Here is a 25,839-nt window from a genome sequence, read left to right on the forward strand (position 1 = left end):
TAATATTTCTCCTCATTCCTTCCAGGTTTTGTATCCTGCTTGGAAAGGCCATTCCTCAGATTTATTCTTAAAAGATATGACTGGGGCTGGGTGCGGTGGCTCAAGCCTGTAATCCCAGCACTTTGGGAGGCCGAGACGGGTGGATCATGAGGTCAAGAGATCGAGACCATCCTGGTCAACATGGTGAAACCCCGTCTCTACTAAAAATACAAAAATTAGCTGGGCATGGTGGCGCGTGCCTGTGGTCCCAGCTACTCGGGAGGCTGAGGCAGGAGAATTGCCTGAACCCAGGAGGCGGAGGCTGCGGTGAGCCGAGATCGCGCCATTGCACTCCAGCCTGGGTAACAAGAGCGAAACTCCGTCTCAAAAAAAAAAAAAAAAAAGATATGACTGGGCACAGTGGCTCATGCTTGTGATTCCAGCCCTTTGGGAGGCCCAGGCAGGAGGATTATTTGAAGCCATGAATTTGAGACTAGCCTGGGCAACATAGCAAGACCCTGTCTCTATAAAAAAATGGTCCCAGCTACTTGGGAGGCCGAAGTGGGAGGATTGCTTGAGCCCAAGAGGTCGAGGCTGCAGTGTGCCATGATTACACCACTGCACTCCAGCTTGGGTGACAGAGCAAGACTCTGTCTCTTAAAAAAAGGAAAGATATATAATGTAAAAAATGATATTGTCATAAAACTCAGATTGTATAAACAGCAGTGGTTGAAAGTTCTGAAACAACTGTATGCGTTATGTTTTTTAGGTTTTCTTATGCATTTTTTAAAAGAACTGGCAGAGTATCATCAAGCTAAACAGAGCTGTAATATGGAAACTCAGACAAGTTCGATATTTAGCAGAGATTCTCTGGGTAATTATAGCCTTCTTTGTTAATTTCAGTTCTACTGTTTTCATTTTGAATGAAGAAAATTACCTGATTTACTATATTGTGTGACTGCTTCTTGAACTGGAGGGATGCAGCCTGCAGGCAACAAGGGAATTCATTTCTTCTGGAAATCGTCTTGGGGGACCAGAAATCACTCTCCAGTGTCATTTCCTAGCCTCATGAATGCCAGGGCTACATTGGCCAAATTATGCAGGGATTCCAAGGGCCATATTCTTCCTTGTTTGTTGAGTTTGACCTCTCTTAATTGGGAGGTTCTTCCTCACGTCTTGTCTAACTTCACAGCCACCATGTTAGAAGATTACAGACTGTTTGCTTTGCAAAGAACTAGAGAAATCACTGGCTTGTCACTTCATTTTATAGTTGAGGAAACTGAGGTCCTCAGAGGAAGAGCAACTTGGAAACAGTCTGCATCAGAACTAATAGTGGAGTCCAAGTTCTTCCATCTGTGATCTAGAGCTTTTTGTGCTATACAGCCGGTTTACAGTACCATCCTGTCCGTCAGTTTTGTGCTCAGTAGAGATGGGAAACAGCTGTTTAAAATGATGTGCTTAGAGGATTTCTTGGCCCTTCCTTAAATAGTAACAGTAACTTGTAAGAAGTTAGTAATTTGTTAAATGTATTATAATGACTATGCCTTTAATTAATTGTAAGTTTAATTCCATTAGAAACATATTACTTGCTAATTATCAAGCAGTGCTGTTCAGTAGTGTGAGCTACACACATAATTTTAAATTTTCTAGTAGCCACATTGAAAAAAGTGAAAAGAAATAGGTGAAATTTGTTTTAGTAATATTTTTAACCCAATACATCCAAAATATTATTTCAACATGTATTCTATATAAAAAATACTAATGAGATATTTCACATTTACCTTTTTCACTAAGTCTTTGAAATCTCATGTGTTTTTTACATTCAAAGCACATCTCAGTTCAGCCTGGTCACATTTCAAGTGTCAGTGGCCCATGTGGCTAGAGTCCTGTATTGGACAGCTTTGCACAGAGCAACTTTGGGCAGAAAAGTAGATGGAAAAACATGTTTAAAGGCATGCCTACCAGAGATAAGCACTATCAATGTTTTAATCTACTTCTGCCAGCCTTTTTCCCTTGTGCATACTTTTCTGGTGGGTGTTATACATGGTTGAGATTGTACTCTGGGTTCAGATTTGCACTCTGCTGTGTAGTTGGTTTGAGGACCACTGGACTTAATGGAAGAAATAGTCAGTAGACCTCACTTTAGTCCTGGTTGCTGTTATGTAGTCACTTATTAAGCTACATCAGCATTTGTTCTTTATCTGTAAAAGGGAGGTGTTGAAGTACATGATCTTTGATTCTTTTAAAGTTATTTTGAATGTGCAAGTCAGCTTTAACCAAAGTTTAATAAAGAGCTCTCTGCCTTAGCACTTAGAGAGTACGAAGAGACTCCAGTACTTTCTGACTTAAACTGTACTCTTGGCTTTCTTTTTCCTCCAATGTTTTATCATGAACATTTTCAAACATACAGAAAAGTTAAAACAATTTTAGTGAACACTAAAGGTGGTGCAGCTACTCTACCCACCACTAGATTCCACTGTTACATTTGTGGTATACTTGCTTCATCATTTTTACCTGTCCATCCATTCATCCATCTTACTTTTTTTTGTATTTCAAAGTAAGTTGCAGACATCCCTATGCTTTCCCCCCTAAGTATACTCTTTACTTTTGAACCAGAGGTCTGGCATCTTACGCACTTGACCATGTTTCTATGTCCTAATTTGATGTGTTGTTTTTTAATAGCTGAGAAGCTTCAGCTTATTGATGATCAGTTTGCAGATTCTTACCCTCAGCGTGTCAAGTTTGAGTCTTTAGAAATAAAGCTAAATGAATACAAGAGAGAAATAGAAGAGCAACTTCGGGCAGAAATGTGTCAAAAGGTAAGCTTTATCTTGTTACTGTTAACAACAGTGATGTTTTTGCTTGTTTTCTAAAGTCTTAATCTTAGGTATATGGGAAAATATTTAGAACTTTTAATAGAGAATGGGATACTATACTGTTGTACATATTTTTTTTGTTTCTGATGACATTTCTTTATGTGTTTTGAGTAAATTCTACAAATACAGTGAATGAGATAAAACTAAAGGTGAAATAAGTATATTTGGACAGAGCATTAATGTTAAACCTAGATGTAGAGAGGGAACTTGTTCCTGTTTTTATTGTATAATAGTTGGTATTTTTAATTTTTTGTGATCAATTTGCAGTTGGAGATTTTTAAAGATACTGAGATAGCAAAAATTAAAATGGAAGCGAAAAAAAAGTATGAGAAGGAGTTAGCCATGTTCCAGAATGATTTTGAGAAAGCTTGTCAAGCAAAATCTGAAGCCCTCATTCTTCGGGAAAAGAGTACCCTTGAGAGAATTCAAAAGCACCAAGAGGTGGTATTTATAAATATTTTACTGGGTGGTTATTTCCTGCAGCTATTAGTAGGTCGGCTCAAGATCCAGGAATAAGGTGGTACAGTTGACGGAACAAGGACCCAGAAGAGCAGTAGGGACTGTGGCCAAGAGTGCAAATAGAAGGATGGGCCTTGAAAAGGATACACAGATTTGCTTCCTCTGAGACTGGTGGAAAGTCAGGAACTGTGGAGCTGAACAGTCAAGTTGGGATTATGAGAAACACACCCTAAATAAGTTCCATCTTCTCAGGCAGATTAGAAGGTTAGATCACAGGTTTTAAGAGCAGCTTGGAGGTGCAGAATAGCTTCCGTGGGTAAGGGAAGAACAGCTCTGTAAAGCAGAGAGGACTGATCACCTGTATTGAGGGCTCAGCTGTAGTTGGGGGAGCCTGCAAATTGAGAGACCAAACCACGTGCTCGTAGGTGAGTTTTCTGTTCTAGCTCTGGGGAGGATTTGTAAGTATCTCTTTCTGCCTTTTTCAGTGAGGGTGGAGAGATGGAGATGCTTGGGGAGTGGAACTTTGCAGAGCCTTGTTTATTTGACTTGAGAAATGCAGCCTATTTAATTGAAGATTCTGGGGCTCTCTTGGGTAGTGAAGGGAGGCAGAGGAGAGGGCAGGTGCCTGCTAACCTAGGGGGAAAGGGAGGGTCAAGTGGCAGTCTCAGTGATCAAGGACTAGATCTGGGGAGACTGGTAGGTAGAAGAATAAGGATGGGCCAAGGGTACAGAATTGCAGGATGAGGTTTCAGGTGGAGACCGGAAACCAAATGCAGTGTGCTGCCATTGGAGGGAGCCATGGAAATGAGCAAGGGTAAAGGTCCCTGGGGTAAAGGGGTCCCAGGGCCACAAGGGTCATCCATGTGGCCATCTTGTCACCCCAAAAAGTAACTAGATAGGAGATGGAGAGGGTGAGGAGTGGCAGGAAGTCCGTGTCGGCAAGTGGATCCACTCCTTTAAGAAATCATGTTCCTTTCCCAAGGGAATGTCTTAGACCAAACTAGATTTACAGCACTATTTCCAACATACATCCAGAACTGCTGTCGGATGTTGAAAATAGGAATGCTTCCCCCTAGTGTCCACTCTTGCTTTGGGCTTCTCAATAAGACCTAGTTGTTTAATGCCAAGGGCACCCCCTCTAATATTTTGTATAGCATTCCTGGGAATTGGGCTTGCTTCTGCTATAAAAATGAATGTTGGAAGCACATGTCTTTGAGATGATTGGATTGTGTTTAGACTAATAGTTTGATCTTCAAGATAGGTGACTGACTAGATCGCTGTTTAACTCTGATTATCTGAAGGCTTTGAAGATTGTCATCCTCATAAAAAGCACCGTGTCTTTATTCCTTCACCTGGACTGTCCATCCGTTTCTCTCCCTGATAAAACCATACTGTCCTTCAAGACCCAGCTGAGATGTCACCCTGGTGACGCCTTCCATGACTCCCACTGAGTGACTCATTTAGGCCTCGTTCCTGTATGTAGTCTTTACTTCAGTTACAAAATCATCACATCTTAGTGTGATTGTCACTCCCTGAGTAAATTGTGAGGTCTTTAGAGATGAGGACTGTATCTGTCTACCTCTTTATATCCAGTTCCCAGTATGTTGCTTGACATGTGATAAGTAGTTAGTAAATTCTTGCTCTGTGAACACAAATGGAAGGATGGCCCATTCTTTTAGGAGTTCATATGAGCTTGCTAAATCTGAGTCAGAATGCCCCATGAACTGAAACATTCAGACAGCACCACTACTAAAAACCATGGGGATTCTAGTCTTTTGGAGTTTTATTGCTGAATGTACATTGTGTTTAATCTTTCTTCCTGAGGAATTTGCCAAAATTTAGGTGGTTCATGCCTGTAGTCCCAGTACTTTGGGAGGCCAAGGCAGGTATATTGCTTGAGCCCAGAAGTTTGAGAGCAGGCTGGCAACCCCTCATCTCTACAAAAATACAAAAAAATTACCCGGACTTGGTGGCATGTGCCTGAAGTGCCTGCAGCTACCTGGTAGGCTGAGGTGGGAGGATCCCTTGAGCCTGGGAGGCTGCGGTTGCAGTGAGCCAAAATCATCCGACTGCACTCGAGGCTGTGCAACAGAGTGAGATCCTGTCTCAAAAAAAATTTTTTTTTACATAAAAGGGACTGAGAGATGTTAAAGAACTAAATAGCATAAATTACACATGGAATGTTAGGACTATAGGATAATGTAGTTTAGCAGTCATTGGGAGAGTAAATTTTTATGCAACTAGAATAGGCAAAAAGCATACATTGAGTTGAAATCTCTTGAAGGTGAAATTGTTCTCCTAAATGTCTATACTTTGCTTTTTGGAATTTAGGAAGCAATGTATTCATTCGAATCTATTTTGTTTTCATTAGCTTGCTTGCTAAAAATTAATGCTTTTCTATACAGATTGAAACAAAAGAAATTTATGCTCAAAGGCAACTTTTACTAAAAGATATGGATTTGCTAAGAGGAAGAGAAGCAGAGCTGAAGCAAAGAGTTGAAGCTTTTGAATTGTAAGTAATACATGTTCATTTTGGATATTCAGAATGATGAGATTAAAAAGAATTACTAAATATATGTCTAAATATTCGAATGTTCATTGCCAAGTAGAGTAAAGGGGTATCACCTACCATTAGAAGGTACAAATTAAGAGAAACAAACACTAGGGTTTTGCCTTTGAAATATTAAATATTAAGATGAAAAGCAGAATGAGATGCTATCATCAGGCTACAGTAAGGCCAGACGGATCTGGAGAAGCTGTTAATACTTGAACAGATCGTATGTTTTGCAGTTACGCTCAGTCCCTTAGATCTGATAGTTTCATATGTGTATATATAGTAACTAAATTCCATATATTCAGGCCTGCAGCTTTTACCAGCTGTGTGCTCAGAAAAGGAAGTATGGTGGTCCGACTTGACTTTTATTGGGTGAAACTATTTCTTTGTGTTACTCTAAGTGCTCACAAATGTTTCTTCCTTCAAATCTTACCTAGGATTGGCAGCAAGCTCACCTGTCTATAGTTTGTGCAATAAGCCGCCTTTTCCCTTGAGAATGTGCTATTAATCTACATCCATAGATACTCTAAGAATCTTAGTTCATTAAAGAATTTGTCTCCATCTTCATTAATTTTTTTTCTCACTTCTATAGGCTTGATTTGTTTGATTTCAACTGTACTGTACTCTCTTTTTGGCAATAATGAAAAGGTAAATTGATCAAAAGAGAGAAATAGGCAGAAAATTGAGGCAGAGAGAGTTCATCATTCCTTTACCTCCACTTTCTCTACTCCTGTTCCCTCCTTCTCAGCATATAAACCAAATAAATGTAGTTTACCTCTCCATGGCTTTCCCGATTACCAGCAGAGGGAGCTGATACCTGGAGCCTTTACCTGTTCTTAGACTAGTCAGCATTTTGTAGCACTTCTTAGGGTGGCTGGATCTCACCACTTGTGAACTCACCTCCCTGGCCTGGGAGTTGGTGCTATGGTCGATTCAAAGTCACTATGAAAACCGTTCTGTTCTACAGTATTTGGAAGCCCTGATTGATCCATCTGTCTTTTGTCCTCTCTTTTGGTACTTTTTTCAATATTCAATCAGTAAGGTTGGTTTTTTTTGTTTTTAAGACACAGAGTCTCTATATATTGCTCAGGCTGGTCTCAAACTCTTGGGCTCAAGAGATCCGCCCGTCTCAGCCTTCTGAAAAGCTGGGATTATAGGTGCAGGCCACCAAACTTGGCTAAAGCTGATAGATTATTAAATGACAAAAACAAATATTCTACCTTGAATATGTATGGACTAATTAATTAAATCCCACAGTTAGAAGCAGCTTGATTCAAGCACATAAGCACATTTACTTGTTACTTTGTAACTAATAACATTATTCTTTCATCTCTGGATTGATTTTGGCCATTTACCACCCATAACAATTGTTTAAGTGTTATCTTCTGTGAGAAACCACTTTCCTCTTGAGATTCTCCCACTCTCAGCCCTGTGCCACAGTCAGTTCTGCTAGTTTCGATACACTGTAACTATGTCAGTTCATAAAATACTCTGAGGAGGTCTGGCTCTTTCCTTCTGCTTCCTAGTAGTGATAATCATGTAGCAGTTTTAGTCTGTTGAACTAAACACGTGGGATTTTTCTCTTGAATTTGTTAGCTCAGCTATGGTAGTTTATTTACTTTTTATATTTTTGCTAATTTCAGGAACCAGAAGCTCCAGGAAGAAAAATATAAAAGCTTGACTGAGGCACTTAGGAGACGGGAGCAGAATATAAAGAGTTTTGAAGAGACCTATGATCAAAAGCTGAAGAATGAACTTCTAAAGTAATTGTTTAGTGTTTTTAAATAAGTAATATGTTTAAGTTGGTAGAAACATAACAAAAACTGACCAAGTAGTCTATGACTTAGGCAAGCTTTAGTGTTTGGGAAAAAAAACCAAAACATATTTTTGTCAATGTAAGCAATCCTTTCCTGTATTTGAGTTAGGATAATTTTTAAAATATAAGGGCTGGGTGTGGTGGCTCATGCTTGTAATCCCAGCACATTGGGAGACCAAGGTGGGTGAATCATCTGAAGTTGGGAATTCGAGACCAGCCTGGCCAATGTGGTGAAACCCTGCATCTGCTAAAAATACAAAAATTACCTGGATGTGGTGGTGGGCACTTGTAATCCCAGCTACTGGGGAGGCTGAGGCAGGAGAATCGCTTGAATCTGGGAGAAGGAGGTTGCAGTGCGCTGAAATCATGCCATTACACTGAAGCCTGGGTGACAGAATGAGACCCCATCTCAAAAAAAAAAAAAAAAAAAACAAAAACAGAAAACACATCCTCTGCTTTTCTTATGGCTTCTCTTAACATTTATTGAGGGCTATGATTTGCTTTAATTTTGAGGATGCCTTTCACTTGCTCAGCTTGCATAGTTGATAAGCTGTAAAATTGGAATTATAACCACTTTTATCTTTTTCTCTACCTCATAGAGCCAAAGAGATGGAGGTATCTAACGACATGTAAATTATACTCAGTGGTCATAGTATTTGTGAGTGAACATATATCTTGTATTCCTTCAAGACTGAGCAAAGCCAGAATCAAAAGAGCCAAAATTAACTATGTGAGGCAAAAAGTAATATAGGGAAAGGAAAATAGGACAACTATCATTACTGTGGCTTTTCTATAGTCTGAGTTTTGTGTATCAGTGAATAATATCTCAGTGCTAAGACGTTAAGCCCGTGTGGTAGCATTTCTCTTCAGTATGTGGGAAAGCATCTGACACATAAAAAATGCTCAGTTAATATTTTTCATAAATGTCTCACAAGGAAACGATTCAACTCAGGTGCTCTGGGCATTTCTTATTTGGCCTCTTGCCTTCCTCATAGTTTGTCATTGATATTACATAGTATTGCAGACATTTATTGGGATTATTCTTTAAACAAATTCTATTTTTAAAAACAGCAGCTTTTTAATCTACTGATTTTGAAATGATGTATTTTACCCACATCTGTGTCCATTCTATACTAAAATAGCTAAAATAGAAGCATCTGTAGTTGCTAAATTTTTAGGAATAAATGAATTAAAGTGTGTGTGTTAGTTTTACATAGTTATGGAGCCAGTGAACTATTTGGTATCATTGTGACAGCTTCCACAGGCTGCATGATGTCTTTCTGGCTTTGGGAATCCTCATATGACTTTGGCAAGTGTCAGACTTTGGAGGCTCTTCACCACAGGAGTGCTTTTTCCTTTTGGAACCAAAAGGGCAGCTGGTAACAGCTGGGAAAGAGAAGAGAAACTGAAAATGTGCCTTTTGGTATTACTAATCCAGATATAACGCTCTTGGCAGTTGGCTCTCAGCACTGCACTTAGTCCCTGAGCACAAAAGTTCTTACCTTGGTTGGGGGTGGGCAGATGGTACAGGTGGATTGGAAGTGGCTGTCTGATTATCATTTGGGATTGAGTCTGTTGTGTGCTGTGTAAATTTACCCCTTTGCTCTTTGTGTCAGTTGAGACCAACTGAAAAGTTATTGCTTTCAGTAACCTTATGATAACGTGACCCTTCGTTCTGTGTGATTGAGTTTTGGGACCCAGCTTATAGGATTGAGGAAGGATTGTACTGGACATTTTATGTTCAGAAGTCATATCCCTGGCTTTAGTACTGAGGACTTTGAAGTTTACACATTGTCGTGTTCAGCACCCTCAGGTGCTCCTATGCCATAAATAAGCTCCTGCACTGATAACGGTCTTCCCAGAAAAATGACTGAAGAGCTCATATTTATTTAGTCATTCTGATTCTCAGGTATCAACTTGAACTGAAGGACGACTACATCATTAGAACTAATCAACTGATTGAAGATGAAAGGAAGAATAAAGGTGATTTTGAGGGGGGAGAGTAAGCTGTATTTTTCAGTTCTGTAGGTTATTAGCTTCCCAAGTTGGGTCTGTTCTATAGTCTAAAAAATACAGCTTATACTTCATTGTTCCTACAAAACTACACATTTTTTGTAATTTTAATTTTATAAATTAAAAAAAATCATTGTCCTCACTGCCTTTTGAGAAACCTTCATTTTTAATATTTTGTTTATTCATGAAGGCCAGTGATTTATCGTGGATATTTTATCCAACTTTATTTCCCATATTTTGATAAATCTGCAATCGTCAGGAATGTAGCAGCAGCTCATTGCCATCAAGTACGTATTACTCCTAACCATGAGACACTTTATTTTTCACTTCTCTGTCACCTGTGACCTAGTTTTAACTTCTCTGTCCCCTGTGACCTAGTTTCTTATTTCTTTTGCTTCTAATATATGTTTATGTTTTATAATATTTTTACTTGATGTACCTTCTGAACTCTTACATACATTGGCCTGAGACTATGGAAGTTGAATAATTTTTCAATCTTCAGATGTTTTACATTTCAGCGTATTTCTAGGAAATTGCCATAACAAGAAGTCGAAGTTTTGGTGGAAATTTCAAATAGATTCTTGGGAGTAAACCAGGGCTGGGTACTTGATGTTGGCCAGATACCCGATGTGTGGCTCTACTGTCTCTCTCTCTTTTTTTTTTTTTTTTTTTTTAAAAAAAAAAAGACAGAATCTTGCTCTTTCGCCCAGTCTGGAGTACAGTGGCGCAATCTCAGCTCACTGCAGCCTCCGCCTCCTGGGTTCCTCCACCTCCTGGGTTCACGTGATTCTTGTGCCTCAGCCTCAAGACTAGCTGGGACTACAGGTGCACACCACCATGCCCAACTAATTTTTGTATTTTTAGTAGAGACAGACTTTCACCATGTTGTCCAGACCGGTATTGAACTCCTGACCTTAGGAGATCCACCTGCCTTGGCCTCCCAAAGTGCTGGGATTACGGGTGTGAGCAACTGCCCAGCCCCTTTGTACTGCTATCTTTTGGAGATTAATACTTCTTTTATGGATTAGTACCATTATGTATGTAACAAATTATGTTTTGATGATATATCTACATAGACTTGTGTTAGATGAAATGAAAACTATAAAATAGTAACTACAATATAGTAACAAAGAGATCTTTCTCTTCAAGGAAGTGAAGAGCTATGGGTATTAGGGCCTGTGCTCTGAGCAGATGGCAAAACTCTGGTTAGCATGTGTAGCAACTGGAATTTCACCACATATATGACAGTTATAGCTTCACACAAACCTGTTAGGTAACAGGGTTTATTTCTTTCTTGCCCATGAAAGTTTTGACCCTTTACATCTGCTATTTGGATTGTGAAATAGTGGTCATTAGGTCTGACATACTGATCGTAAATATTAAACGGCTTTTGTACTCACTAGGAAAACATTATGATGTTTAATTGGTGGGCTCTTTCTTTCAGAAAAAGCTGCTCATTTGCAAGAGGAACTCATAGCTATTAATTCAAAAAAGGAGGAACTCAGTCAATCTGTAAATCGTATGAAAGAACTTGAGGTAATTATTAAGCATATTGTTTTTCGAAATAGATTTTAACCAATATATGAAATTTTAGTCATATATTGGTTAAATATATAGTCAGTATATATGAGATATATAAAATACGTAATTTATCCTAAGTCATCCCCTTTAGATGTTTGGACTGCCATTTATATGGCTAAGAAGGTAATAACTGAAGTTAATTTGGTAGTTCTTAATTTCAATATATGTTACATAGGAAAGTGTAGAGCTTTGGGTCCTGGAGTCCTGGTCAAATCCTGTCTGTGTCTCTAACTGCTTGTGTGTCACTGGGCAAGTTCTGTGACCACAGGTTCCTGAGCTGTAAACTAGGACGTATTCTGCATTATAGGGTGGTTGAGGGAATTCAGTGAGCTAACTTTGTGCCTAGTTCACAGCAGGTGGCCATTGCTATAAGTTTCTACCTCAGACTGTTCTCTCCTTCCATCAGCAGCAGGTAAAAATTCTTGTCATTACATTGTTATCTTACAGATGAAAACAAAATGAGGTGCATTTTTTACATGCAAGTGCTTCTTTACTTTTCTGTCTATTCATGTGCTTGCTGTCTGAAGGATGAAGCTGGAGCTTTAGGTACTTACAACATATTTTGTATATACAACTTATTTTTGCAACTTTGACTTATGTGAGAACTTTGTAGGCTTTCATACTCAAATATGAGATATATTCAGAAAAGGGAAGCACTTCACAACATGTCACAGAATATTCTTTTCTTTTCTTTTCTTTTCCTTTCTTTTTTTGAGACAGAGTATTGTTCTTTCACCCAGGCTGGAGTGCAGTGGTGTGATCTCGGCTCACTGCAACCAACCTTCACCTACCAGGTTCAAGTGATTCCCGTGTCTCAGCCTCCCAAGTAGCAGGGATTACAGCCATGTGCCACCACGCCCAGAAAATTTTTGTATTTTTAGTAGAGATGGGGTTTCGCCATGTTGCCCAGGCTGGTCTCAAACTCCTGAGCTCAAGTAGTCCTCTTGCCTCAGCCTCCCAGAGTGCTGGGATTACAGGCATGAGCCACCATGCCCAGCCATTTTTATCTTACCTTTTCGTATTTAAAAAATATATATTGCTATGATGTGTGATAGTTGTTGGGTTATTGGTTGCCTCTGGAAAATAGGATAATAATCTTAGAAGGACTTGCTTTATGGGATGGGGCCTATACAACTTCTACCCCAACTCTAGGGCACAAGATGATTTTTATTATTAGAATCTTAATGCAGAGAATCGGACTTCTGTCCAGTGACCTGAATTAGATTGTGACACCATGCTTAGAGGAGCCTGCCAGCTTTTACTTTTGCAGTACTGTAAAGTCATTATTGAAATGTTAATTTTTCTTTTTTAATTTTAGCTTGAGTTAGAGTCTGTCAAAGCCCAGTCTTTGGCAATAACAAAGCAAAACCATATGCTAAATGAAAAGGTTAAAGAGATGAGTGATTATTCACTACTGAAAGAAGAGAAACTGGAGCTTCTGGCACAAAATAAATTGCTTAAACAACAACTGGAAGAGAGTAGAAACGAAAACTTGCGTCTCCTAAACCGTATGTTTTTTTCTGATTTGCATATTCTAGTAATTAGTATTAGGTCAGTATTACAACACTGTGCTTTGTACTTGTATGAGTGGGGGACTTAAATTGGGAAGATTTGTAAAATTAAGATTCTTGGATTAAACTCTGCAAACTTGCCTCTAGGTGGTATCAAGGCTTCCCTTGCCCTCTGACTGCTGATTGGGTTTGACCAGTGGGGACACCAGCTTCTCTACATACAGTGGCCCTAGGCTGGCCTCTGCACTTTACTGCCAAGTGAGGTCATAATGCCTGTGATGACCTCTTCTCAGTGCTCTGCACCACCTCCCTCTCTCCAGTGCTGAGAATTTCTCCCTCCCCTGATCCTCCAGGCCCAAACAGTGCTAACAGTGTGGCCCTGTACTAGCCCAGGGAACATCCTTTGTGTATATCCGGAATAAGTCAACCATTATTAAAGGGTTCTTAGATGACCTTGATTGTGGGTGCCATCTGCTTTCTGCCTGGATCCCAACTGCTGCTGTCAGATGCCCAGATCATATTGGATCCCGCTGTCATCAACAGGTAGACCAGATATAGAGCTCCTTCTATGCATGGGAGAGGAGAGAAACAGGCTTTCTGGTTAATTTGAGGATTTGAAAGAGTTCTTTTACTTGGAGTAGGACTCCGAGGGTAAAAAGTTTGCATTAACATGCACTAAATTCTTCTGAAATTTGAGAGTCAGAATTGCTCTGAGCTCATTTGATAGAATTAATATCAAATTAATTGTGTGACTACACAGCAAAGTAACACTTTAAAACCCCTTTCTTGGCCGGGCGCAGTGGCTCAAGCCTGTAATCCCAGCACTTTGGGAGGCCGAGGTGGGTGGATCACGAGGTCAAGAGATCGAGACCATCCTGGTCAACATGGTGAAACCCCGTCTCTACTAAAAATACAAAAATTAGCTGGGCGTGGTGGCGCGTGCCTGTAATCCCAGCTACTCAGGAGGCTGAGGCAGGAGAATTGCCTGAACCCAGGAGGCGGAGGTTGCGATGAGCCGAGATCGCACCATTGCACACCAGCCTGGGTAACAAGAGCGAAACTCCGTCTAAAAAAAACAAGGAAAAAACCCTTTCTTTAACTGTTTTTGTTAAATAAGAAAACTTAGGGTTGATAATGATTAGGCTTTTTTTTTTTTTTAACCTTCTTAGGCCTAGCTCAGCCAGCTCCTGAACTTGCAGTCTTTCAGAAAGAACTATGGAAAGCAGAAAAGGCTATAGCAGTTGAGCATGAGGAGTTCGAAAGCCGTAGGCAAGCTCTGCACAAACAGCTGCAAGAGGAAGTGAGTATTGGTCTTCTTCAGTTCCCGTATGATGCCAGTACACTTCATAGGTATGTAAACTTGGCACAAGTCACACCAGTGGAAATCAGGTTTACAGTAACATCAAACATTACTCCCCCAAATATGCTAAAGGTATCTTTTCTCATCTGAGAAAATTACGCAGTGATAATATGATTTGATATTTGCAATAGTAATAAAATGGAGAAGAAAGCAAACTCACCTAAACATAACATTTTTTGAGTGCCTGAAGGTACCTATGTTATCTCTAAATTCTCACCCTGAGAAGTATTACAAACATTCACTGTGTCTTCTCATTTTTGCCTGCATGCCCTATAGTTCTTTGATATGACTGAAAAAGATGGTGAAAAACTTGTGTGTTCTGTGTGTGTTTTTTTTTTTTTTTTTTTAATAGGGACCCTGTTGTTTCCTGTCATAAAGCTTCTTGGAATTGGCAGAACAAAAAGAGGACAAGCATGATAAGATAACTTTTCCTTTTGAAGCAAGCTGTGATTTGTTTTACATTGATCTCTTTTCCTATTCTGAATCTTTTCAGATTGAGCATTCTACACAGCTGAAGGCCCAGATACTAGGTTACAAAGTTTCCGTAAAGAGGTTAATGACTCAGGTTGCTGATTTAAAATTGCAACTGAAGGAAACCCAGACAGGTTAGAGACATTTTAAGCCATAAATGCTATTGTGTGTATATAGCTTCTGATGTTTGTGAAAATGTAATGATCATAATTTATTGAATATTGAGTAATTAATGTGTTAGGGGAAAACCCATAGAAATATGTGTCATCTTAGAAGTAAAACTCCTTATCCATTTTGATAATACCATCTGGATCATCAGCAAAAGTGACTTGCTTCATCATAGGTTTTTCATGACTTGGGAGAGCCTCATGCCCGAAATAGGAAAGGTATGGTGGTGACATAGAAGTCCCTACATCCATCCTAGGATTTCCTTTTTTGTTACCACAATGTTAACACCAATTCAGTAGTTTTACGGATTCCTTGATAGACAGATATATAAACATACAGGAGAAGCAGGGTGGTTTAGCAAAATAAAAAAAAAACAACATTGCTCTCAGAATCAGAGAACTGCTCTTGTTTTGGACCCCAGTTTTGAAGTTGTTTGAAGTTGAAGTTGTTTGACCTTGGGTATGCTACTTTAACTTCCTTGGGCCTCAATCTCCTCATTTGTAATGAGGATGATAATACCTGCTGAGCCAGGATGAAAGAGATGAAGTGAGATGGGTTTCAGTCGAGTTCCTGGGACATAAAAGACACTCAGGAAATGGTTGTTGGTATCATTTTATTATTGTGTCTTCACTGTGGGTGCATCTCTGCTCCTTCCTACTTTGTAAGGAAGATACTGAAGTTTAGATACTTTCTTCTTCAGTTGCTTTCAAGCTCAGAGAAAGTGCATATGTGTTACCAGTTCAGCTCGGTCTGAGCCTTCCTCGTTCCCTCCTGCACTCTTTCCTCATCAGCTCCTTGCTCTCTTCTACCAGCACTTGTTTTATTTTTATCTCTACTCATTTCTACTTTTCTGTTCCTCATTTTCTTTCAATTCTGTTTAGCAAAACTTCTTACAGCTGAAATCCTAGCAGTGTCCTATCAATAAAAAATAGATGAATGAGGATAGAACCCTTTTGCATGCATGCATTGCTGGGGGCAAGCTTCTTTCTTGTAGCATCATAGGGAGGTATTGCAGGAGAGTGGGGCACATGCACTGGTTTTGCATTAGGAAAGCCCAGTAGCGCTTGGACCTGCTAGCCATGTGACCCAGCCTCAGTAAGCTTTAGTCCCGCATCTGGAAAATGGGAGCAGTGAGAGTTCCTTGACCACGGTGGTGTTGTGAACGCAGGTCCTCACTCCCTTATATGAAACTCGGTCCATGTGCTGTGGATTTCACAATAGCCCTGGGAGTTCTGAACAGCATCCTGTAGTAAAATACATTAATTATTTTGCAGTCATCTGTATGAATATTCATCCTGGGATAAATAAAGATTATAAATGGGTTTACATCAGTTCAGGTCAAACTTTTCAGCCAAATGAGTTCAAGTCTGGTTAGGCTTTGCCACCAAATTATGAATAAATTTTTAGTTCTCAGAGCCTGTGGATTTCAAAATTGTGCGTAATGGATTCTGAAATTATATCGTGTTACAAATGACATGTGAAGCTATAGTTGGTACGATAAGCTCTCAAAAAATGTTAGTGGTTATCATTACCATGGCTTCAGAAACCGTTTAATGTGCAAGTTTGTCCTTATTACTCTCTTCCATTTTTCAAAAAATAATATTCTCAAGTATATTAATTTTTTTTCTCTGCCTTGTCTACTCACTTTTGAAATTGGCTTTTTGTACTCTGCAGCCCTAGAGAATGAAGTCTACTGCAATCCAAAGCAGTCTGTGATCGATCGTTCTGTCAGTGGATTAATAAATGGCAACATGGTGCCTTGCATTGGTGAGCTAAGTGGGGATTTCTTGAACAATCCTTTTAAACAGGAAAACATTCTAGCAGGTGTGGTTGCATCAGGGATCACAAATTATCCAGATGCAGGGGTGGAGGGTAGTTCCCCAGATTCTGAGCTTGAGTTTGTAGCCAATGCTAAGGCAAGGGTCAAAGAGCTTCAGCAAGAGGCCGAACACTTGGAAAAGGCTTTCAGAAGTTACCATCGGAGAGTTATTAAAAATTCTGCCGAAAGCCCACTACCAGCAAAGAGCCTACCATCTCTGCATTTGCTGGAACCCTTCAGAAAAACTACTTTCAGTTCCCCGGAAAGACACATTTTTGCAGAGGACGGAGTTGTCTCTGAGCAGCCTCAAGTAGGCACATTTAAAGAAGAAAGGAATGACGTCTTGGAAGCACTGACAGGCAGTGCAGCCTCGAGGCTACGCAGGGGCACTTCCTCCAGACGCCTCTCCTCCACACCTCTTCCAAAAGCAAAAAGAAGCCTTGAAAGTGAAATGTATCTGGAAGGTAAGCCACCCACACAAAGGGTTGTGGGGTGCTCTGGAGTTGGGTAGCCACCCCGCCCATGACGCAGGGTTGCTGTGAGGGTCAGCGGGACAGAAGTCTAGTGTTTGCTTGGCACACAGAGCTGTTTAGGGAGTGATGGTTGCCTTTCCTTTGCTGCCATTTGGTTTCATACATTTTATTATTGCCATTGCAATTTAATTTAGGTGCTTGAATCATTAGTTTTGTGGATCTTGTGCATCATAATTGGCTATTTGTGAGGGTAACAATTTATTTTCAAACTAATAGAGCTCTTTAGGAACCACATTAGTATCTTCTCCATTCAGTTGGTAATGTTCTTGCCTTGGTTCTTTCTGCATCTTAGGTCTGGGCAGATCACACGTTGCTTCCCCGAGTCCTTGTCCTGACAGAATGACCCTGCCATCACCCGCTGAGTCTAGGCACAGTCTCTCCATTGCTCCCTTCTTCAGCCCTCCAGAGCAGAAAGCAGGGTAAGTACAACATTCTGATTCATTAGCTTCAGCTGAATCATGTTGCTTGCTCTGTCAGCCTTCACTTGTTTTACTGGGATTTTTTTTTTTTAGGTAATTGTTACAGATCATATGGCAGTATAGATTTTGCAATGAGTGCAAAATGATGTGTCATCTTTGAGACTCATCTAAATTACCTGGAGGGAAAAGATTGCTTTTAGTAAATAGTAGATAATGCTTATTTGCTAAAGTTGATATAGAGACCATACAATCTGGTATTAATAAGCGTCTTCCTAGTTCTGTGAATAGATTTGGTTTATTAAGAAAAAAAAAATGTATAAAATCTGAGAGCAAGCAAATGGAGGTTATTTCTAAAGTTGGAACAATTTTACACAGTCATTTAAAAATATTTTGGCATTGAAATATGAAAAGATAAGGTTCTGACTTGCATGTCATTGAAATAAATTCAAACAAGGTGGGGGGTCTGGAGTATGATTGTTGAAACAGAAAGAAGTGGATGTTTTTAGAAACTAGGCCACTGGGTCAGCAGGCTGTGATTTGAGTCATGAGCAGAGCAGACTCCTACCCATACCTGGGCCCCACAGCAGAGAGAACTGATTCCTTAGTTCTGGGCTCTGCGTGTTAATGTAATTCTCTGCCACATGTGCTTGTCATGGTACTAAAGCTTTTTTTTTTTTTTCTTGATAAGCCAAAAGGAAGAATAAGACACACGCGTAGGCTGAGTTAGGGCACTTTGCTCACTCAAGGTTGTGGTATTGCATCTTCAACTGGTTCAGGCTGATAGTGTGCAGAATTTTTTTCAGAAATGTTTTATGGTTAGTGAAAAACTAAACTAGGAATAGCATTCAGAGTATAACATTTTTTGTTAACAACTGTAGTACCTGCTTCACAGCATGAAATAGTTACAAGGAGTAATTGAGTAAACAGGTGTTAATTGCTGAGAACAGTGCATAGTGGTGGCAGTGAGGTGGAGCTATTCTTTACAAGACAGGAAAGGAATTTTGTAGAGCATTTTCTAGAGTCGAAAAAGGCTTTTTGTCACCTTGTGCTCTTGGGTTTTCTGTTATTAAAACTGCACATTCACAAGTTTTATCCTTCCAATCTAGTCTTTATCAGAGACAAACTGAACTTCAAGACAAAAGTGAATTTTCAGATGTGAACAAGCTAGCTTTTAAGGATAATGAGGACTCTGAATCATCTTTTGAATGTAAGTTCAAAAATAAGTACCAGTTTATGTAAGTTGAAAATCTAGAAAGCTTAGTTTTGGTGAAACCCTCCATTGGTTTAAAAAGAAAAGCATTTACAAGTTGGAACATTTTTATTTTGTGATACAATCACAGGTACAGATGTATCAGCTCATTTTTCTGTCATGAAGATTTTCATTGGTGTGTCTGCTTTTTTAACATTTCAGTATGACTAATAATTTCAGAGTTTGAGCTAAGCTTATAAATGAATTTTTAACTTATCAGATTTTTTAAATTAGCAGGTTTTAAATAAGTAATTTTTCTTTATTTTTTTCCTTTTTATGGAATACAAGAATGGTTGTTTTTATTTTTTGAGATGGAGTCTCGCTCTGTTGCCCAGGCTAGAGTACAGTGGCTCAAGTCTCAGCTCACTGTAACCTCCCTCTACCTCTTGGGTCGAAGCAATTTTTCTGCCTCAGCCTCCCAAATAGCTGGGACCACAGGCCTGCACCACCATATCTGGCTGGGGTTTTTTTTTTTTTTTGTATTTTTAGTAGAGATGGGGTTTCACCATATTGGCCAGGCTGGTCTGGAGCTCTTGACCTCAAGTGATCCGCCTGCCTTGGCCACTCAAAGTGCTGGGATTACAGGTGTGAGCCACCACACCCAGCCTAAGAATGTTATTTTTTAAATTTACTGATTCTGTTGATTGCCTAAGATTTAGAAAACCTCATTTTTAGTGAAAGAATGGAGATAATATTAAACGTCCAGAAACTGGTGTCCTGGCTATGGCCCTGCCTTAGACTGTCTTACTTTGTCACCACTTTGTACGTGTAAAACAAGCATGTAGAGCCTATCATCTCTAAGGTTCTTTCCAGATTGAAAAATCTTTACATTTGTATGTAACCTATTGGTTAGCCTTGTAAACGTCATCTTCAAATCTGAAAGTATCATATTTTGAACAGTTAAATTAGAGGGCTTGGCCGGGCGCGGTGGCTCAAGCCTGTAATCCCAGCACTTTGGGAGGCCGAGGCGGGTGGATCACGAGGTCAAGAGATCGAGACCAGCCTGGTCAACATGGTGAAACCCCGTCTCTACTAAAAATACAAAAAATTAGCTGGGCATGGTGGCGTGTGCCTGTAGTCCCAGCTACTCAGGAGGCTGAGGCAGGAGAATTGCCTGAACCCAGGAGGCGGAGGTTGCGGTGAGCCGAGATCGCGCCATTGCACTCTAGCCTGGGTAACAAGAGCGAAACTCCGTCTCAAAAAAAAAAAAAAAAAAAAATTAGAGGGCTTAGTAAATTTTGTGAATATTTGTTAAAGTCTTTGTGTTAAATCATTGATATTTCAGTAGAATTCAAATGATTATCAGCAAGTCAATTGAATTCTTCACGGTCACTGGGTTAATTTTCCTGTTAGGTAACGAGTCCAATTTTGTCAGCAAAGTTAATTCTTGCAAGTACAAGAACACTAACAAGCAAGTACTGTGGCAAGTAGTTATGTTGGGAACGTCATAGAGTCCTGTTAGGAAAGGGCGCACACCAGATACTTTGACTGTGGTTCCTGTGCTCCAGTCAGTTGCCCCACACTGCCCTGCCCTCCTTTGTCTTGCTGTTATTATTAAGGACTCATGGAACAATTGTTTGTTCCTCATGAAGATGCAGGGAACATGCCAAGGCAGTTTGAAATGGATGGACTCTCTCCTGCGGGGGATATGCCTCCTGTGGGCACTGCTGCAGCTGCTGAGCCCCTCTCATATCAGCACCCAAGTAAGTCCTTTTTTTTAAACTAACAGCAGGGTCGCATACTAAATACCAGTCGACGTGCTCTGTGAATTATTTCATGTATCACTGAGGTCTTCTTGTAGGTGTTAATTAGTGAAAATCTTGGGCTGGGGTTATAGTGTCATTATATTGTTAATGACATTTCTGAATTCCCATGTGAACATGTCAAGACAGTGCTGAGGAAAGGACGCATTGCAAGGAAAGGCTTCTCATTTCGGCTCCCCAGGCCGGTTGCTTACAAAGTGTTTCCATTAATTCTTCAGTGTCTGGCATAGTAGTTGGACTTTTCCCCAAGACTCTTCTGCAAAAGCTATTCCGTGGGAGCCTTATCTTGGGAAATCACGGTGAAAAATTGAAATGAGAGTTAACTCCCATGATATATCTTGAATGTAATTGTAACATTTAAATATTATTTCCTTTTCTGTCTACTTGTTTCCTTCGTGTCTTAAGAAATTAGGACAGAAAAACTTAGTATTTCAATCTTTGGAAAACCTGTGATGCTGACTTAGCTTAGCACTGGAGGAAAACTGGCCATCAGCTTCCTCTTGTCCGGCTCACTTTCTCTTTCCTTTTTTCCTCCAGATTACCCACTTCCCTCACTGAGGGTGGAGGGAGATGGGAAGAGAGCTGTAGGAGTTTTGTGATTTGTTCCAGGGCTCAGCCAACAGCCAGGTCCTTTTCTTCTTGGACCAGTGTTTAATCCTCAAATCTGAAAGGAATTTTCTCAAGTAAAGCCACCTCTTAGTCCCTCCCAAACATTGGAAAAACATCATACCCAAAACATATGCAAAACCTCTTGTTAGCAGTTTCTTGGTTTTAGTCATGGGACTCAGGAATGTGTAGAATTACTGAAAGAGGCAAGAGATTTTGAGAGGGTTGATTTTGCTGATTTCATAGTAAATCTACTTTGGAAAGCACTCAGTGAGACTTGATTTAGAATCTTATCTCTGCTAGGCACTTTACTCGGGGCTGAGCATATAGCCCAAGCCCTCACCTTCCTGGATTTCTAGTGGGGGAGGCAGATGGTCAGCAGACCATCACTCACGACCGCAGCAGGGAGGGGCTGCAGCAGCTGAGCGGGGGCCGCGGCCACGAGAGGGAGTGTCTACAGGCAGCCGTTTGGCACAGACCTGAGTGAGGGAATACAAATAATGTGCTAGGGTAAGGGAAATCAACTGAGTAACTAGGTGTTCTGCCTCTGAGATGGAATTTAGATTATAATACTAGTGCCTTTAAAAATTATTAAGCAGCATGGCGAGTGACATTTTGGTTATTGAGAAATCGTTATATTCATCATTTCACCTCTTCATCTGGACATAAAAGGAATTCAGAAAGGCTGAAATTTGGTGTCTAGGAGGTGCCCAGTGGACATGCTTCCTTTCTTTCCCTTCACGTCCAAAGAGGTTTCTGTATACCACCCTGCAGCTACAAAATATACACCAGAGCAGAGAAGCAGGTCACTCTTCCTCTTTATTTTTTAATTGGTGCTTAAGCAGCATTCCTATTTTGAGATTACTATTCCATATAAGAAAGCAATCTTTTTTAGGAGTAACCATTTTTTCTTCTAGCAAGGAGGAAGTTGCATTTCTGCCTGTGGAAGTGATCATCTGTCTCCTCTGGTATTTTAATTTCATGAGAAGGATTCAGAAGAGATGGGGGGAGAGAGAGAAAAAACTGTTGCTTCTCTCCTGTTAGTAAAACTCAGTTCCTGCTGATGGCTTTAGAACAAGACACAGCAAAAAGGTTCAAGGTCCTCTGCTGAACTTATGAATTTTTCTGCTTATTAGCATTGCTTGGGTTTAAAAAAAAAAAAAATGTAGGTTATGGGTCAGAGCCAGAAGAGAAAGGTCAGCATAATTGTCTCTGGGATTGGGGTCTAATTAAACCTTTGAGATGTAGGGACCTGTGCCAAGATGCAGAGGGAACAGACAAGTAATTAAAATAGGGGCCTTGCCTGGAAGGAATAGAAGTGAAAGAAACGAGTACTTGTAGTTTTTGACAAAGCAGGTACAAGACATCATGCAAGTAAGATGCTTGAATGACTTGTTACTTCAGGAATAAGGAGGAAGTGGCATTTCAGTCAGGTCTTGAATAGCATTTTAGGCTTTGTGAGTGGAAGAGAGTGCTACAGGCTGAGGAGACAGTGAAGGCAAATGCCAAGCAAGGAAGATACAGCCATAGCCAGGCCCCAGGGAGTGGGTTGGTACGGATGAAATATTTCTAGTACAAAGTTGATAGTGATGTAGGAAATCTATCTGGGAAGAAAAAGGCATATTGTCAGAGCCCAACTACCATGGCATTGCACTCTAGATCCACATCTTCCCCTGAGGAAATGCCTGGTGCAGATGGCCACAGGTTGTTGGAAGGCAGAGACTGGCTGCAGGAAGAGCCTTGACTGGGCTGTTTCAGTAGTCCAGGGAGACGGCGACAAGGGCCCATTGCAGCCACAGAACAGGGTATGTGCACCTGCGAGTGCTGGTGGCTGAGTCGATGGAGGGTAGAAAGAGCATGATCAAAGGACTGGGATGATCATGCCTGGGAGGAAGCTGGTGCTGTGGGGTTTCCATATGTGGATGGCAGGGAACTATCTGAAATATGGAGAGAGGCTAGGGAGGGACACCAGGAGTAGAAGAAAAGATATGGAAGGGATCCATATATAAGTGATCACTAAAACCCCAGGAAGCGCTGCCGTCAGTTTGGAGGAAGTGGGGAATGAACGGTGGGATGGCTGGAATGGCCAGGGGAGGGCAGTGGGATGATTTCTGTTCTGTTTTGTTGGGGTAGGACACATGTGAGCAGCTTTATGGGAGTAAGAGTTCTAAAACTACTGTGTACAGAAACAGGGATTAATGACTCAGTCAGGGTCCTAAAGATAGGGGAGGGATTATAATCAAAGGCAGAGGCAGAAATGCAGGGTTTGCCTTGGAAAGAAGCGAGGAGATCTGGAAGAGGATGAGAACATGTGACATGAAGGAAGGACAGTTGGAGTTGGTCGTGGTGAGGGTGACTTGTATTCGCCTCAGTCAAGTGAAGTAGGGTGCAGTTCAAGGAGTTGGGGGCTTGAAGTCAGTGAAAATGAAACAGTGACTTGAAGCAGGTCAGAGAGTCAACTAAGAGCCAAGCAGAGTCTCCGTGGGTCTTAGCAAGGACTCCTGCAGACTGGTCCTGCATTCATTTAAACAGTCTGATACTGGAAGCTACTCTTTATTTTCTGTCCTATTAGGTGTAGATCAGAAACAAATTGATGAAAAGGAAGAAGAGAAAATATGGGAACAGCAAGTGAAAGAACGAAGGCAGAGAGAAGAAAGAAGGCAGAGTAACCTACAAGAAATTTTAGAAAGGGGACGAAGAGAACTAGAAAAACTGGATCAGGAAAGGGTAATAAGTATGACTTGATTCTCTGTACTGGTTGCTCCATTGTACACCTTTCTTAAGTACATTGAGCTCAGGGAGGGGAGTCAATTGGTGTCCAAAGACAGAGGAGAGGCAGGTGCCTTAAAAGGCACCCTCTCCTCTCCTTGTCTTACAAGCAGTGAGAAAGGCTGCATCCAATGTGCAGCTTAGGAGTTTTGTAGTAAAGGATAGTTTTTGAAGGTCATTTTTATACATTCTCATCTGATCCTTAAAACAAGCCTGTGAAAAAGGTAGACTGTGGTTTGCTGCAGAACTTTGCTTTGAAAACAAGGTTTAAAGAGGCTGTCAATGTCAGCTAGCTGGGACTAGAAGAATCCAAGGGAAGAGGTGGCTGCCCGTCCACAGTTGCTTCTAGGGGCACACACTGCCTCCCTCCTTTTAGTTCTCTTCTTGCCTTCTGTGTCCCGATTCTGGTCCTAGCAGATGGATTACTCCGTCCACTTAACACACCTGCTAAGTCTTGCTTCAATTACTCTTAACATAGCAATGGTCCTTGGACTCCTGGTTAATTCAAATCTAAAGCCTAGGACACTTGCAGATTAATCCATTCATTCAAATGACATATTTGTCTTCCTTTGATGATAGCAATGACTTAGTTCTCTGGCCTACAGGCTGTACTGGAAGGATCGGGATTATATTAGTGCATTTTAAAAACACTTAAAAGTTTTACAAATGTATCTGTGTATTTTGTTTTGGTGCCTGTTTTATAGAGGGTGACTGAAGAATCAGTGAAGATTGAAATGGAAAATGAATTAGAAATGAGTAATCAAGAAATGAAAGACAAACCTGCTCACAGTGAAAATCCTCTAGAGAAGTACATGAAAATCATCCAGCAGGAGAAAGACCAGGAGTTGGCAGATAAGGTGCCAATGCCATGGACAGGGCAGTCTGTGGTTAGGGGACACCCAGGCCTTCCGTGGTTTAACTTCTTGAGACAGGAATCTGTCTTCCCCGTTGAAGACAAAAAAATGAAAAGCATAGAAAATCCAAAGTTCAAATGTCACGTTGAGTCTTTTAAATACATTACTCCTTTGACGAAAATTCATAGCTTTTTTGCTTAAGGTAAAAGATTTCAGAGATTTTCATTTGTAAAGGTTGCGGTGGCTCATTATTTTAAGAACAAGAAAGATCTATCATATAGCAGATGCATTAGTACTGACATTAATATTTCATATAAGTCTGAAGTATTATGGGTGTTAAATGCATACCCTATAGTTTATTTTGATGTGCTTGCTTAAACTTCATGTTTAAAAGTCACCTCTTTTTTAGACTTTTAAATTATATATTTCAAAAATGGTTCGTAAAAGTATTTCATAAAATTAATGCATATCTAATTTCAAAATTCTTCCCCCTCCCGCCCCCATGTAATCAGAGCTCAAAACAGATGGTCCAAGAAAGCTCCCCAGTGGACACGCTGCAATCTAGTGACAAAGTCGAAAGGTATCTGGTTTCCCCACACACTGTTTCATATACAAACTGTTAATTGCTCATTTTGTCAGCCAAGAGAAATGGTTAAATGTTTGAGACTGCCTGTAAACAAGTTATTTAATCAGTCAAAATTACTAACTATAAAAACAATTGCATTTTTTAACTTGTGAAATTGATCCTCATATAAATTGTAAGCTAAGGCAGAAACCCCCCCCACCCAGGGCAGGAATTGAGAATATTATGAAGAAACCAAATAAACGTGACACAAATTTTTTAAATTTTTATATTTAAATTTTTCTCTTTCTCTAATTTAGTTTAACAGGCTTTTCTCATGAAGAACCAGATGACTCTTGGTAACTGTGTTTGCTGCCCAGCTTCTAACTTACATACCATGAGAAGTTACATAACATTTACTCCTTTGTAAATGTTTATCATCAGACAAAACTCTCAATAAAAATGTGCGTAATCCGG

At 40.2% G+C, this 25,839-nt stretch overlaps 1 protein-coding gene across 4 annotated transcripts in view; it reads left to right on the forward strand.

The window, feature by feature from the left end:
* OFD1 (OFD1 centriole and centriolar satellite protein) overlaps positions 1-25,839 on the forward strand; it is a 33,166-nt gene extending 7,327 nt beyond the window's left edge. For 2 of the 4 annotated variants that reach the window (XM_010336484.3, XM_074391425.1), the window contains 16 exons: positions 749-853; positions 2,662-2,798; positions 3,123-3,296; positions 5,720-5,826; positions 7,512-7,631; positions 9,594-9,667; positions 11,142-11,233; positions 12,597-12,786; positions 13,959-14,089; positions 14,643-14,754; positions 16,463-17,071; positions 17,433-17,559; positions 18,666-18,766; positions 20,401-20,511; positions 23,750-23,904; positions 24,651-25,405. In XM_010336484.3, the coding sequence (XP_010334786.1) occupies positions 749-853; positions 2,662-2,798; positions 3,123-3,296; positions 5,720-5,826; positions 7,512-7,631; positions 9,594-9,667; positions 11,142-11,233; positions 12,597-12,786; positions 13,959-14,089; positions 14,643-14,754; positions 16,463-17,071; positions 17,433-17,559; positions 18,666-18,766; positions 20,401-20,511; positions 23,750-23,904; positions 24,651-25,001 (2,696 nt within the window). In that variant the 3' untranslated portion in view covers positions 25,002-25,405. Of the gene's footprint in view, positions 1-748; positions 854-2,661; positions 2,799-3,122; positions 3,297-5,719; positions 5,827-7,511; positions 7,632-9,593; positions 9,668-11,141; positions 11,234-12,596; positions 12,787-13,958; positions 14,090-14,642; positions 14,755-16,462; positions 17,072-17,432; positions 17,560-18,665; positions 18,767-20,400; positions 20,512-23,749; positions 23,905-24,650; positions 25,406-25,682 lie in introns of those variants that run through there. The other 2 variants (XM_074391424.1, XM_074391426.1) reach the window with 2 other exon arrangements.

Source organism: Saimiri boliviensis, chromosome X, assembly GCF_048565385.1.
Source record: "Saimiri boliviensis isolate mSaiBol1 chromosome X, mSaiBol1.pri, whole genome shotgun sequence".
Lineage (NCBI taxonomy): Eukaryota > Metazoa > Chordata > Mammalia > Primates > Cebidae > Saimiri > Saimiri boliviensis.